The sequence below is a fragment of the Kryptolebias marmoratus genome, linkage group LG16, assembly GCF_001649575.2.
Source record: "Kryptolebias marmoratus isolate JLee-2015 linkage group LG16, ASM164957v2, whole genome shotgun sequence".
In the NCBI taxonomy this organism is placed as follows: domain Eukaryota; kingdom Metazoa; phylum Chordata; class Actinopteri; order Cyprinodontiformes; family Rivulidae; genus Kryptolebias; species Kryptolebias marmoratus.
Window position 1 is genome coordinate 4851855 of NC_051445.1, and position 12453 is coordinate 4864307.

Genomic DNA, 12453 nt, shown 5'->3' on the forward strand with positions numbered 1-12453 from the left:
TGCAATGGTCCCATTTCCATATAAGGTAAGAGGCTGACAGTGGTCCGTCCCCGCCCCTTTCTGTTTGCTGCAGCGAGTACCTTCTCCCGCCAGTGCTGAGAAGTGTTGCTACATGTTGAACAATTTAAAATAAAACAGCAAGTAAAAATGTTTTTAACTGCATATACCAAGTCTTTTCAAATGGCTTTCTTGTTGGCTTGATTGGACCAAAAAAGGTTTTATTTTAAATGATAAGATTTGGAGTAATATTTCAAAGCAGAAAATCAGCCTAAAAATATTTTTATATTTATTTATTAATCTTATCATTATTGTTATTATTATTCTTTTGAACTCAATTATAAAATCCTTTTCCCAGGATATTTTCAAAGCAAAATCTTTTTTCTCAGGTCTTTGCTTTTTCTTCAGTTGTTCATTTCATCCTACTAGGTTAAAAAAATCTATTATTTATATTATTTTGTTTTAACTTTGACTGAAAAAGAAAAAGAAAATCCAATATTCAATCTTTATGAAGCCACACCTTCTTTCTTGGTTGTATTGCAACATAATAAACACATATTTTCTTGCATACCAAGTCAACAGTAAAGTTGAAGCATTTTATGTAATTAAAGAAAAAAAGATGCATTTTCTCATTACAATATTTATATCATAAAACGTGATACAGACTGTGCATCAACAACAACAAAAAAATAATAATAAAATTAACTACAGCTCTGCAGCTCCCTCTACTGGCCAAACAGCAGATGGACGTCTTTAAAATTAAGTATCAAAAAACCTGCAAGTTTGTCAAGGTAAAGTAAAAAAAAGCAAAGAAAGCTGCGGGTCATGTTGAGATGAGTCTTCTTGTCTAAATACTGCTGTCATCAGTCAGACACACAAAACAGACATCAGTTTCCACATATGTACAATTTCTACATGAGTAAAATGCATTTCTCTGTGTCAATCTGTGTTTAAACAGATAAAGCCTTCTTTTCACAGATCCATGCGTTCCTGTCTCCACAGCTCACTGCCTTCCATCCTTGATCTTTGACAGAAATTACACACTGATTTTCATTTGCAGGTTGATTCACCCAGGTACTGAAGAAGAAGAAAAAGAACAAAACTAAAGCAATGCTGATGGATTTTTGTTATTAAAAATGAAAGAATTCGTGTGTTTCTTACTTATTGGTCAGCTCACTTCCATCGGTCAATCTCCATTTTCCTTCCACAGCTTTCAGACCGATCCAGTACCCATTAATCCCTGATCCAGGAAAACTGATACTACTGACATGAGACTGAGAAGAATGTGAGGAAATGATCAGAGATTTACTGTAAATACTTTACTTACATGATCAACACTCTCTACATAAACATACATTTTCTGTTTATATGAGTTGTTTAACAGTTTTCTCATTACCTTTTCTGTTTTATCAGCAACAGCAGTCAGATCTGAAATCTTTCCTCTGCAGTCTCTTCGTGCTTCTTCCCAGGTTTTCTGATTAGAGGGTTCAGCATTGTTATATACATAACAGCTGGACTGAAAAGGTGACCAGCCTTTCTGACAAGGTTCACATTTTCTGGCTGAAACAACAAAAATGAAATAATAAAAATATTATGAAATACAAAATATTGTTATTGTTGTTTATTTATTTGTTGTTTTAGACACAAAAGGACAAACCTTCATTTTCTTTGGGACAGTAGTTATCAATGCTCCACTGAGATCGGCTGATGTTGTCCTTATTCCAGGTTTCCTCCATGGTTTTTATTTGGTCTGTGAGGTTGTTTGTCTTTGTCTCCAGCTCCTCATTCTGCTTTGTGAGCTCCTCATTTTTATTTGTGAGATTCTGGTTTTTCATTGTGAGGTTCTGGTTTTTCATTGTGAGCTCCTGTTTATCTCCAGTCAGGTTTTTGATCTTGCTTTCTGAGACAGTTAATGTCTGTGTCAAGTTTTCCAACCGCATCGTCAGGTTGTCACGCTCCTTTTTCACTGTATTATAGTCTGAGCTGAGGTTGAAGTTGAGGTTTGTCAGGTTAAGATTTTCTGCCTGTAGAGCTGATTGGTTGGCTTTCAAGTGGTTCAACTTATCCACATCACTCTGATGAATTAAAACAACTACAAAATAAAACAAAAAACCTATTTTTAACAAACACTGGCAAGGTAACATTGGGCTTTTCAATTTAGTTTTTGCCATACTATCACAGCTGCAAGTTACAGTATTCCTGGTTGAATATGTATAAATCAGGTTTATATTAGTTTGTTTTAGACTTGTAGGCTTCCACTGTGTTTAAAATACTTGTGAAAACAGTCAAAACCTTCAAAAAGACTCACACTTGCAGTGAATTATTGCTTCATTCAGGGGGTTTTGTCAACTCACTGCAAACAAACTTACTGCATTTAATACACAATGATAACTCACTGCACCATTTACCATTGCAACATTAATATGTTGTGCGTTAGTCAGGTCCAGAGAGTTGACCTGAAGTGCAGCAAAGTTATGTGCAGTAAGTTGTCCTCTTCCCATCTTTTAGTTCACTCGAAACTGTTCTGTCACTTTTCACTGTCTGCCATTTTAAGTCAGAAGTTGACCAAACTGAACCTGATTGGACCTCAGTTTTAATATGCAATAAGTGAAATAGTTTGGTAAAAACAATTTGTAAAAACATATTGAACCTGGTTGGCTTTGTGCAGAGTTAAAACTAGCAGGGGTTATCTGGGTCCAATTGACCCAGCCTTGGGTTACAAATTGGGTTGTTTGTAACGCAACAGTTTTTTGTGTGTATATTATTCTTCATGGTGATGCAGGTTTAAGCAGGAACTGCCTGTTTGTCATACTTACAGTAAACACAGACTCCAATGACTCCAAACAGCAAAATGACACAAAGAATCCCAAAACAACAAGCCAACTTCCGATAATATCGATGTCTGCCTTCTGCTTCCTTATCGGGCAAGAGTCCAGCTGAGACAAAACAGACATTAGCACATGATTTTAGCAGCTTTATGACACCAGTGAGGATTCTATAATTACTGTGGTTCTGCTCAAACTTCTGTTCTGGAGAGCCCATGCTCCATGTTTCCATGAAACACTAATTGCGTCTCTAAAGAAAGTCACTCAGATTTCAAAGACAGTAGGCAGTTGTGGAGCTCCATGTGTGCAAAATGCTAAAATAAAATGAAAGAGTCGCTCCAGCGGTTTAGAGTTAAAAGCTGACAAAGCTGAAAGGCTTCTACACTGCTTCCCCTTTATTAAGAGCCATAACAGCTCTTAATAAAGGGGAAGCAGTTTTGTCACTTTGTTTTCTGTATCAACTTACCAGTTGTTTCTTCAGGTGTTTTATTGCGGACTCTCACTTCAGTATACACAGTCTCCTCCTCTTTTGTAGCTGAAAGGTTTAAAAGTTTAGATGTAAAAATAGGCCACATCCAAAATGAAAAAAGAAAATGTTTGTCTTATGTATGAAGTATTTTCAACAATCCTAAACCTTCACTTGCAGCTAAGATGACAGCAATGATTATTTTTAAACAAATATCAAATAACAGAACAAATGCCTAACATCCTGGGAAAGTCTTAATTAAACATTTTTGACAGAAAACCACCAAAATGTTCTTGAAGCAACAATTTAACGCCATTAAAATGTTTAAGTTAAAACGTAAAAGTCCCCAAAGAACACAATGACTAACAGGTTAGCTTTGAATATAAACAATTTTGAATTTCTTTTTTTGTTTGTTTTTATTTGTAAGAAACATTTTTGTATTAATCAGAACTTGCAATTATGAAGAAAAGTGCAACTTTGGTATTTCACCTAATTTTCCTCTTTACGTTTCTTGTTTCTGTCCACAATCACTGAGGGAAACTTTGCCAGCAAGGTGCAAGAAATTATGTAGGAGAGGTTTGTCTTGATCTGCAGATTTTGTGTCCCCATAGCTGCAGAAGACGCCCCTTTAGTGTCTCTAATGAAACTTCAGTTTGTCTTATCGATTTACAGCTCACCATTTATTTCTCTTTGTTCAGTTGTTTCATTGAGCACCTTTACTTCATCATGCACAGTCTTCTCTTCTTCTATAGTTAAAAGATTTAAAAATGTTTTGTGGTCATTAATCAATAATTAAAGGTCATAAATTCTTTTTACTTTAAAGTTATGCGTTTTTTAGTGTATTCACTTATAGCCTGATAAAGTTAAACTCAGGGAAAAGACTTTAATTTTAAACTGTTTTTCACAAAGAAACACTTAAGAAATAACTATTTACATGTTTATTGTTGCTTTGTCCACTCTTACTGAAAATAACATCCTCATAAGAAATGAACATTTCACCCAGTACTTATCAAACAAACAAAGACATCAAATCTGAATCCAGATTATTCTCTTACCTTCTGGGCGAGACTGTTCTTTAGCTTTGAATATTACTGAAGAGTAGTGGACTTCCTCCTCTGCCATCGCTCTTAGTTTGAGAGCTGAATGAGATCTGCAGAGAGTTATATAACTGCAACCAGGCGACAGATCATTTAGGAGAAGTGAGACTTTCTTTTGATGCAAGTCAGTCTCTCACAGCTCTGAAATGATCAACTTCTGCTTTTGGCTCAGAAAGACATTTGCATCAACAAAAGGTCTGAACACAGAATTTAAACCACAGACTTTAGACCACAGACAGCGTTTTTACATTACAGGAAGACACGCTCGCTGTTTCTTTCCGGGTTGCAAACTAAATACTCACTTCTATCAGAAATGATTTAAACACAACAATTTAATACCATAACATTCATTATCTGTAATCATTTAATCCACACAAGAGTCACTAAGAGACATTTAGCATCATCATTTTATATTTTGTGATATTATTCAATATTTAAAGTGTTTATTGTCATATGTTCTGTTGTGATGCATGCTAAATAAACCAGGTAGAAAAATCTTACAAGGTTGAGTCAGGTCCTCTGGACGAGTTCTTCTTAGTTGCTTTTTAACATCAACCAGTTGGTTGTGACACCCACAACTAGTTGTCTCAACCAGCTGGTTGATTCACTGTGTGAAGGTGCTGCTTGTAAAGCTGAGTTTGTTTCCAGCTCCTCAGACTGAAGAAGTCTTTCTGATAAAAGACGAAACATTTCAACCAAGAAGAACCTGTCCAGAGAACACGACTCATCTTTGTTAGGTCATATGTACTGTAAGAAAAACATGTTTCTCTGTAGTTCAATTATTACTGTGCTGTCCACAACAGATGCCTAAAAAGAATTATAAAACAACACAAGGTTGTTTTCTTCCACAGTTTTCCATCACTGAAGGTGTCTTGTAACGTTATGAAACAGAGACGGAGCGCCGAGCTTTTCTCATCGCTTTATATCTGAAGCTGCATAAAAGATGTGGATCAGCCACATCACTTCTGGTGTCTCATTGTGACGAAGAAGCCTCAAACGTCATCAGTTACATGATCGGGGAGATTTAGGTATGTCAGTTGAAGAAACTCAGTAAGTTTTATCTGCTTACCTTAAATTCATGTAAACCTCTGCACTTTCATTTAAATAAACACAGAACAACTGTCACATTGTACAGACTGCTGTCAATTATTTACAGAACTGAAAAAAAACTTTTTTAGAAGGCTCTTTATGACTTATGGCTCATGTATTTCATTTACATATTTGAAACATGTCATTTTCTATATCCATACAACTTTTGAGACATGCAGTTTCTGATCATTTATTTCAATAAAATATTTTTTCGACATGCACACAAAGTAAATTTACAAAGAGCTAACAGTAATAACAGTTATGTTCAACAAGTGAAGTCTCCACAAACATTAACATTCAGAATGAGTTTATGGAGATGGATTTTTAACTGTTACTGGTGTTTGAAAACTTTCTGAAAACTGCCTGACAGCAGTAATAACAATCTTATATTTGAAGTTAGTTTTTTGGGGGATTTTTTTGTTATAAAAACATTTTTCCATATAACAATAAATTGTTTTTGGCTTTAAGCTGAGTTACATTGTTCATCACCTCAGCATTTAAAACGTTACAGACAGGAAACAGTTTTGCTACCCAGACATGAAGTAGAAGAAAAGTATATACCAGTATTTACCAAAAGTAATCTAACTTCTTCATTTGTAAAAAAAAAACAAAAACAAAAAACAATTGTAAATGTTAATATTTACATTTAGAAAGAATTTGTTAGACCAAATTTCCTAATAACTTTTCAAAGTCTGAATAATCTGTGTTTAAACAGATAAAGCCTTCTTTTCACAGATCCATGCCATCCTGTCTCCACAGCTCACTGANCCTTGATCTTTGACAGAAATTACACACTGATTTTCATTTGCAGGTTGATTCACCCAGGTACTGAAGAAGAAGAAAAAGAACAAAACTAAAGCAATGCTGATGGATTTTTGTTATTAAAAATGAAAGAATTCGTGTGTTTCTTACTTATTGGTCAGCTCACTTCCATCGATCCATCTCCATTTTCCTTCCACAGCTTTCAGACCGATCCAGTACCCATTAATCCCTGATCCAGGAAAACTGATACTACTGACATGAGACTGAGAAGAATGTGAGAAAATGATCAGAGATTTACTGTAAATACTTTACTTACACGATCAACACTCTCTACGAAAACAGACATTTTCTGTTTATATGAGTTGTTTAACAGTTTTCTCATTACCTTTTCTGTTTCATCAGCAACAGCAGTCAGATCTGAAATCTTTCCTGTGCAGTTTTCTCGTGCTTCTTCCCAGGTTTTCTGATCAGAGGGTGCAGCATTGTTATATGCGTAACAGCTGGACTGAAAAGGTGACCAGCCTTTCTGACAAGGTTCACATTTTCTGTCTGAAACAACAAAATCAAATAATAAACATTATGATAAACAGAACTGTTTTCTGTTTCTTTTGATGTTGTTGTTTTGTTTGTTTGTTTGAACACAAAAGGATCTACATACCAGTACTTTGTTTGCAGTACTTATCAATGCTCCACTGAGCTCGACTCACATTGAGCTCATTCTGAGTTTCCTCCATCTTTTCTATTTGTTCTGTTAGATTTTTCTGCAGCTCCTGGTTTTGTTCCTTCAGGTTTTGGATTTCTGCTGTCAGCTTTGCAACCTTGATTTCTGAAACAATAAAATGTTATGTCAGATTGTTAAACTGGATAATCAGATTATTGTACTCCTTTAAATTTTTATAATTTGAGTTTAATCTGAAGGTTTCTCAGATTGTGATTTTCCAGCAGTTGTTGTTGGCTCCCTCTCAGTTGGTTCATCTTACCTACACTCATGAATTATTGCAAATAAAAAGCTACACAATTTGTTCAATAGAAAATAGTAATAAATTCAACTTTTTCCCCCAAGTTGATAGTATTTTATCAGAGTACAGATCAATTCCCTCAAGTTCAGGCTTGGCAGCTGGAGCACTGCCACGTCTAAAATAATAAACAAACAAACAAACAAACAAACAAACAAACAAACAAATAAATAAATAAATAAATAAATAAATAAATAAATAAATAAATAAATAAATAAATAAATAAAATAAAAAAATGTATTTGCTTCACAACTACCCAAAGTAGTTCCACCTATTAAATAATGTAAATTACTTAGCCTGCTGTATATTATTTTGTTTTTTTTTGTGTGTTTTTTATTTATTTGGACAATTTTAAATGGAAGTTCAAATGTTTTTTGGTGATTCATTCTCAGTTCTTGTTTATTTACAGTGATGGGGTGGAGCAGATCGCTGCCAGCATCAGTCAGTAGATTTAACATAAATCCTGTCTGCAGAGATCAGAACTGCACGGCACCTCTGAGCCTCACTGGGGTGTAAATTATTCTGACCTGTGGACACATTCTGCTGGTTTTAGCTCATAGATGTGTCCACTACTAACGCTGGACCTCATGTGATCTTTCTAATGCAGGAACAGTTGCAACAAAACCTGCTGTGTCCCAAAGTGGAGATTTTTAGTTTAAAAATCCATCTGTGACGCTCAAATTAAAGTTAAATTACCAGTCAGCAGCTTGGAGCAGACATAACAGACATGATCTGAAGACATAAAACTAAAGACAGAGGGGAGATAAACAACGGGATATTTTCTCCAACATGTAGGCCCCTTTTCTGTGTCTATACTCAGATTACCCTCAGGTGGTCCAAATGTGGGTAATCTACTAATTATGTGGCGTCTGAACTTAATGTTTGGGGGTTTAAAGCAAAGGAGTGAATATGTTTGCACACACAGCTTTTTAATAAAATAATTTGTACTCCTGTTTAGGGTGGGGATGGATGTGGGTGGAGGAGGTGTCCATTTCCCTGATTTAATTTTTAGACTGGACTGTTTTCACGAGACACAACCTAGACCCAAGGGAGGGAGACAAAAGGAGACAACTTTATGCACAAAAAAGCAACAAAATAAATATTAAACAACAAGCAATATGATAAAAACATTAAAGTTTGAGCAAGCTGAAATATTTGGCACCATTGGATAAAGTATGAAAATACCTTAAATTTGACACAAACTACAGGAATTATAACAGTTAAATGTTTAAGATTTCAAAACGAGAACATCTAACTCACCCTAGAAAATTATCTGCTCAACTAATAGATTACTTGAAAGTTACATTGAATTTTAAAAAAGATTATAAAATACAACTTATTGAGTGAACAAATAAACTTACTTCCCTTATGTTAAATCGGCCGAGGTTTTTGGTGGAGTTTATTGCTGATCTGTCGCTGAGCGCAGGCTGTCATGTACCCACATCCTGTCTTTTTACACCCAAAATAAAATGCAAATTATAAACTTTGTCTGGTTAGTGATCCAGAAAAAGAATGTCTGCCCTACTAATATTTATGCCCGGGAAATGTTACTGCTTCAGTTTCATGAATTAGTAATATATATATATATTTTTTCTGTTGTCTGACTCCTCACAGACTGGTTATAAGACCCCAAACAATACATTTTACATACAATCTAAAATATTTAATAATTGTTCCACACACTCAGCTTTAAGTTACCTGGTTATTTTATAAACAGGTAATAATTTTCATTTGTCAGGGTTTTTTTTTTAAGTGATTTAAATTGAAAACAGTACTTTAGTTGTTGGGAAAATAAGATTCTAATTCTCTTTGAGAAAATCTTGTTGGATTTCTTTTTCTTTACTTACGATAAACAATGACTCCAATGATGACCAACACCAAAAGGACACAAAGAGCCAAACAACAAGCCAGCAGCTGAAGGTACCCATGTCTTCTTGCTGAGTCTAAATGAGAAATACACTTGTTCAACCTTTTACACAACACATTTGTCAACTTTCCTCCTCCAGCTTTGTAAGACATAAGCTGAGAGATATTTACCAAAAATGCATTTTTTTTGACTCACCTTTTGCATCAGCAGTTGGCTGTGCTGTTTCATTGCGCACCCTCACCTCATCATACACACTTTGTTCTTCTTTTTTAGCTGAAAAGGTTAGAGAGTTAGTGTTTAATTACCTCACAAACAAAAGCTAAGTCTTATTTGAACACTTTGTTTGATATGGTCAGTATCATTCAGGATTGTTTTTTCCCCCAGAACAACATATGTTGTTGTGCTCGAGATATTCTCATGATCATATTTTCTCACAAATAGCTATAGATACACAACAAATCAACAGATCCAAAAATGAGGAAACTGTGAAACTGTTAAATACTTGTTGTCACACAGTCACATTGTTTTTAGAGAGCTGAATTCATACAGTCATCTAAAGCAAGGGTTACAAGCAGGAAATGCTGAACTCTGTTTGTCTGTCATTACAAAGAACATAAAAGTAAAGTTATTAATTCTAACAGTCTAACTTGGAACAGTGAAGTTTGAGTTTTACAGTATATTTTGTCATTTTTAGCTCAAGTTTTTTTTCTCAGTCCACTTTTATCCTTTTTAGGACTTCAGTGAGATAAATCATCATTGCACATGAAAATTATTACATGAACAAAGATGCAGACAAATGCATCAGTTGTAGAATTTTCTTCATTTAAGTGCTTTTAAAAATTGAGCTTACCTTCTGATAGGGGTTGTTTCTTGCCTTTGACAACCACAGAAGCATAGGTAACATCTTCCTCTGCCATGTCTGCAGCCTGACTAATAAATATGACCTGACTTGTTGAAGGATGTTGAGACTGTGACGAAGCAACAAGCTTAATTTAGGAGAAGTAGGTGTTTCCTCTGCAAGAGTCTGGCTCACAGGTCTGGGAGGTTAAAACTTCCACTTTTGACTTCTTTTTTTTCTTTTTCTTTCGGCTGTTCCCTTTTCATAGGTTGCCACAGCGACTCATCCTCCATCTTACTCTGTCCTCTGCATCCTCCGTCCTCACTCCAGTACCTCAATGTCCTTTCTAACTGCATCCATATATGTCCTCTTTGTCCTTTTTCCTGGCAGCTGCGTCTCTAACATCCTTCTACAAATATACCCACTGTCCCTCCTCTGCACATGTCCAAACCATCTCAGTCTGGCATCTCTAACTTTATTTCCCCGTCCTTCAACCTGTGCTGGACCTCTGAGGACCTCATTCCTAATCCTGTCCATCCTTGTCCCTCCCAAGAAGAACCTCCACATCTTCAGCTCTGCTACTTTCAGTTCTGTCTCCTGTCTTTTTGTCTCCAAACCATACAACAACCATTTGTCAACCATTTTCTTGGACAGTTAACCCTAAGGACTTGAAGTCCTGCACCTTTGTCACCTCTGCTCCACTTTTGACTGTAAATCCTAATTCCTAATTTGGATTTTTGGGCATTAGTTTGTTATTGTTTGTGATACACAAAAACAAAAATGATGTGGTTCATCCTTCACTTGATTTAGCGCTGTTATGACTTAAGTGCTCGGAACCTTTAAAAACTGTGATGTAGAAATAGATTAGGTTTGTGGTCTGAAGAGAAAAAGGAAGTTACTCATTTGTACTAATGTTTGCTTAAAGAGGATCTGACATGTTTGTTTGCTTTGTTTAGTTGAGCAGAATTATTTGAGAGAAGTAACATTACAGTGTCTGCAGAATAAAACCACTCAAATGACAACAAAATCATAGCTTAGATATGACTATTTAATTAACACAGATAAATACGTCGAGCTCATTGAACAAATACTTTATTTCTTGTGAAAATTTATTCAGTTTAAAGTAATTGTCCAATGTATATCTGCATGACTTCAATATGTGATAAAATGAATAAAAACATGAAAAGAAATCACGTGTTATTATTTTACAATGATACTTTGGGGAATCCTGTTATATCCTTCTGAGGAGAAGAACTCAGGTTGCACGCAGCATGCAGGATGTACAATATGGCTCTGAGAAATATTAAATGTGCATTTTGTAGCCCAGGTCACTGAGAAATTTGATTTTATTCAGCAACACAAAAACGAGAAATGTTCAGCAACTCTACCATCAAATTTACTTTATGGTGATGTAAATGTTTTTATTTTCAGTTCGGTTATATTTTTACTAAAGCACATATGTCTGAGGTGTTGATTGACTATTTTTCTCACTGCTGTCATGCTTTCAGTCCAACTAATAAAAAGGTCTTAACAGAAAACTATAAATCTATTTTTAAAAAACCTGCTCACAAGCAGTACCAAACAAACACACAGGTGGATTTTGACATATTCAGTTTCAGAAGTTTCAGAATTAAGGGATGGCTTCAAAAACAAAAAAATAATCCCTTCAGATAATAAAGGATTAACAATTAAATGCAGGAATACAGTGACTGTGTTTAATTGTTAATTACTCTTTATATCGCAGTTTCATTGGCCTGTTACTGAATGATGGTCTCCATGACTACGTATAATACTGAGCAAAAGTTTTAAACCAGTACTAGTGCCTCAAGGTTTGCTTTCAAAGAACCAGACTCTCTGTATATATTTTTTTACTTTCCATATTTGTCATAAAAAGTCTCAAATATGCTGTCTTGAACTTGAATATGAAGGTTCAGAGAGCAGGTTTATTCTGTGGGACATCTTATGATGACCTCAGTGTGAGCGTTAGAGTTTATGATGATGTAAAGGTTATTTTCAGTTTGCTTGTATTTTTACTGAAACAGATACATCTGAAGTGTAGATCTTCTATTTTTTCATTGCGGTCATAGTTTCAGTTCAACAGATAAAAAGGTCTGATCAGAATGTGTTGGGAAAACTTCTCTAAATCTATTTCCTCAAAAGCTGCTCACAAGCAGAACCATTTAGTTGATTTGACATATTAAATTGGACAAGTTTCATAATATCCTTAAACATAATCCTATAGGAATACGACACCGGGACATTAGAAACTGATACAGTGAAGTCATGTGAAAGCTCAATTTTTTATATAAGAATATGTTTATTAAATTTAAATGATGCTGATCTTTGCTAAAACAAATAAAAAAGACAAGAAAAGTTTTACAGAGATGTATTTGAGACATTTAAGGTCAAAGCAGGAGATGTTTCAGTACATGAAGGGAGCCCCTCTGCATCTTCCTGATCTGATGATGTTTTATAAGAACCTGCAGTCAGGCAGCA

General features: G+C 35.0%; 3 protein-coding genes across 3 annotated transcripts in view; all 3 read right to left on the reverse strand.

Moving 5' to 3' along the window:
- Positions 1 to 3292, reverse strand: part of LOC108243216 (C-type lectin domain family 4 member G-like) — a 19755-nt gene extending 16463 nt beyond the window's left edge. Inside the window, exons 1-2 of the mRNA XM_017428505.2 lie at positions 3289 to 3292; positions 2814 to 2933 (exon numbers count right to left, since the gene is read on the reverse strand). The gene's annotated coding sequence lies outside the window, so the exon portion shown is untranslated. The remainder of the gene's footprint in view (positions 1 to 2813; positions 2934 to 3288) is intronic.
- LOC108243206 (C-type lectin domain family 4 member G-like) lies at positions 581 to 2806 on the reverse strand. Its single transcript, XM_017428494.3, has 4 exons — positions 1655 to 2806; positions 1394 to 1557; positions 1159 to 1271; positions 581 to 1074 (listed from the first exon to the last, which is right to left on the reverse strand). The coding sequence occupies exons 1-4, from the start codon at positions 2166 to 2168 to the stop codon at positions 948 to 950; spliced, it is 918 nt and encodes a 305-aa protein (XP_017283983.2). The 5' UTR covers positions 2169 to 2806; the 3' UTR covers positions 581 to 947.
- A 2358-nt stretch (positions 3293 to 5650) lies between the features above and the next one.
- On the reverse strand, positions 5651 to 10086 carry LOC108243205 (C-type lectin domain family 12 member B-like). Its single transcript, XM_017428493.3, has 7 exons — positions 9970 to 10086; positions 9315 to 9392; positions 9100 to 9195; positions 6895 to 7062; positions 6622 to 6785; positions 6387 to 6499; positions 5651 to 6302 (listed from the first exon to the last, which is right to left on the reverse strand). The coding sequence occupies exons 1-7, from the start codon at positions 10034 to 10036 to the stop codon at positions 6182 to 6184; spliced, it is 807 nt and encodes a 268-aa protein (XP_017283982.1). The 5' UTR covers positions 10037 to 10086; the 3' UTR covers positions 5651 to 6181.
- Positions 10087 to 12453: the final 2367 nt, after the last annotated feature.

Bases quoted from the DNA above. Each gene is read 5' to 3' on its own strand.
- LOC108243206 (XM_017428494.3), bottom strand. From the start codon at position 2,168: ATGGCAAAAACTAAATTGAAAAGCCCAATGTTACCTTGCCAGTGTTTG. The intron at 1,272-1,393 runs GTAATGAGAAAA...CATTCTTCTCAG, and splicing joins TTGCTGATAAAACAGAAAAG to TCTCATGTCAGTAGTATCAG. The intron at 1,075-1,158 runs GTAAGAAACACA...CTTCTTCTTCAG, and splicing joins GGAAGTGAGCTGACCAATAA to TACCTGGGTGAATCAACCTG.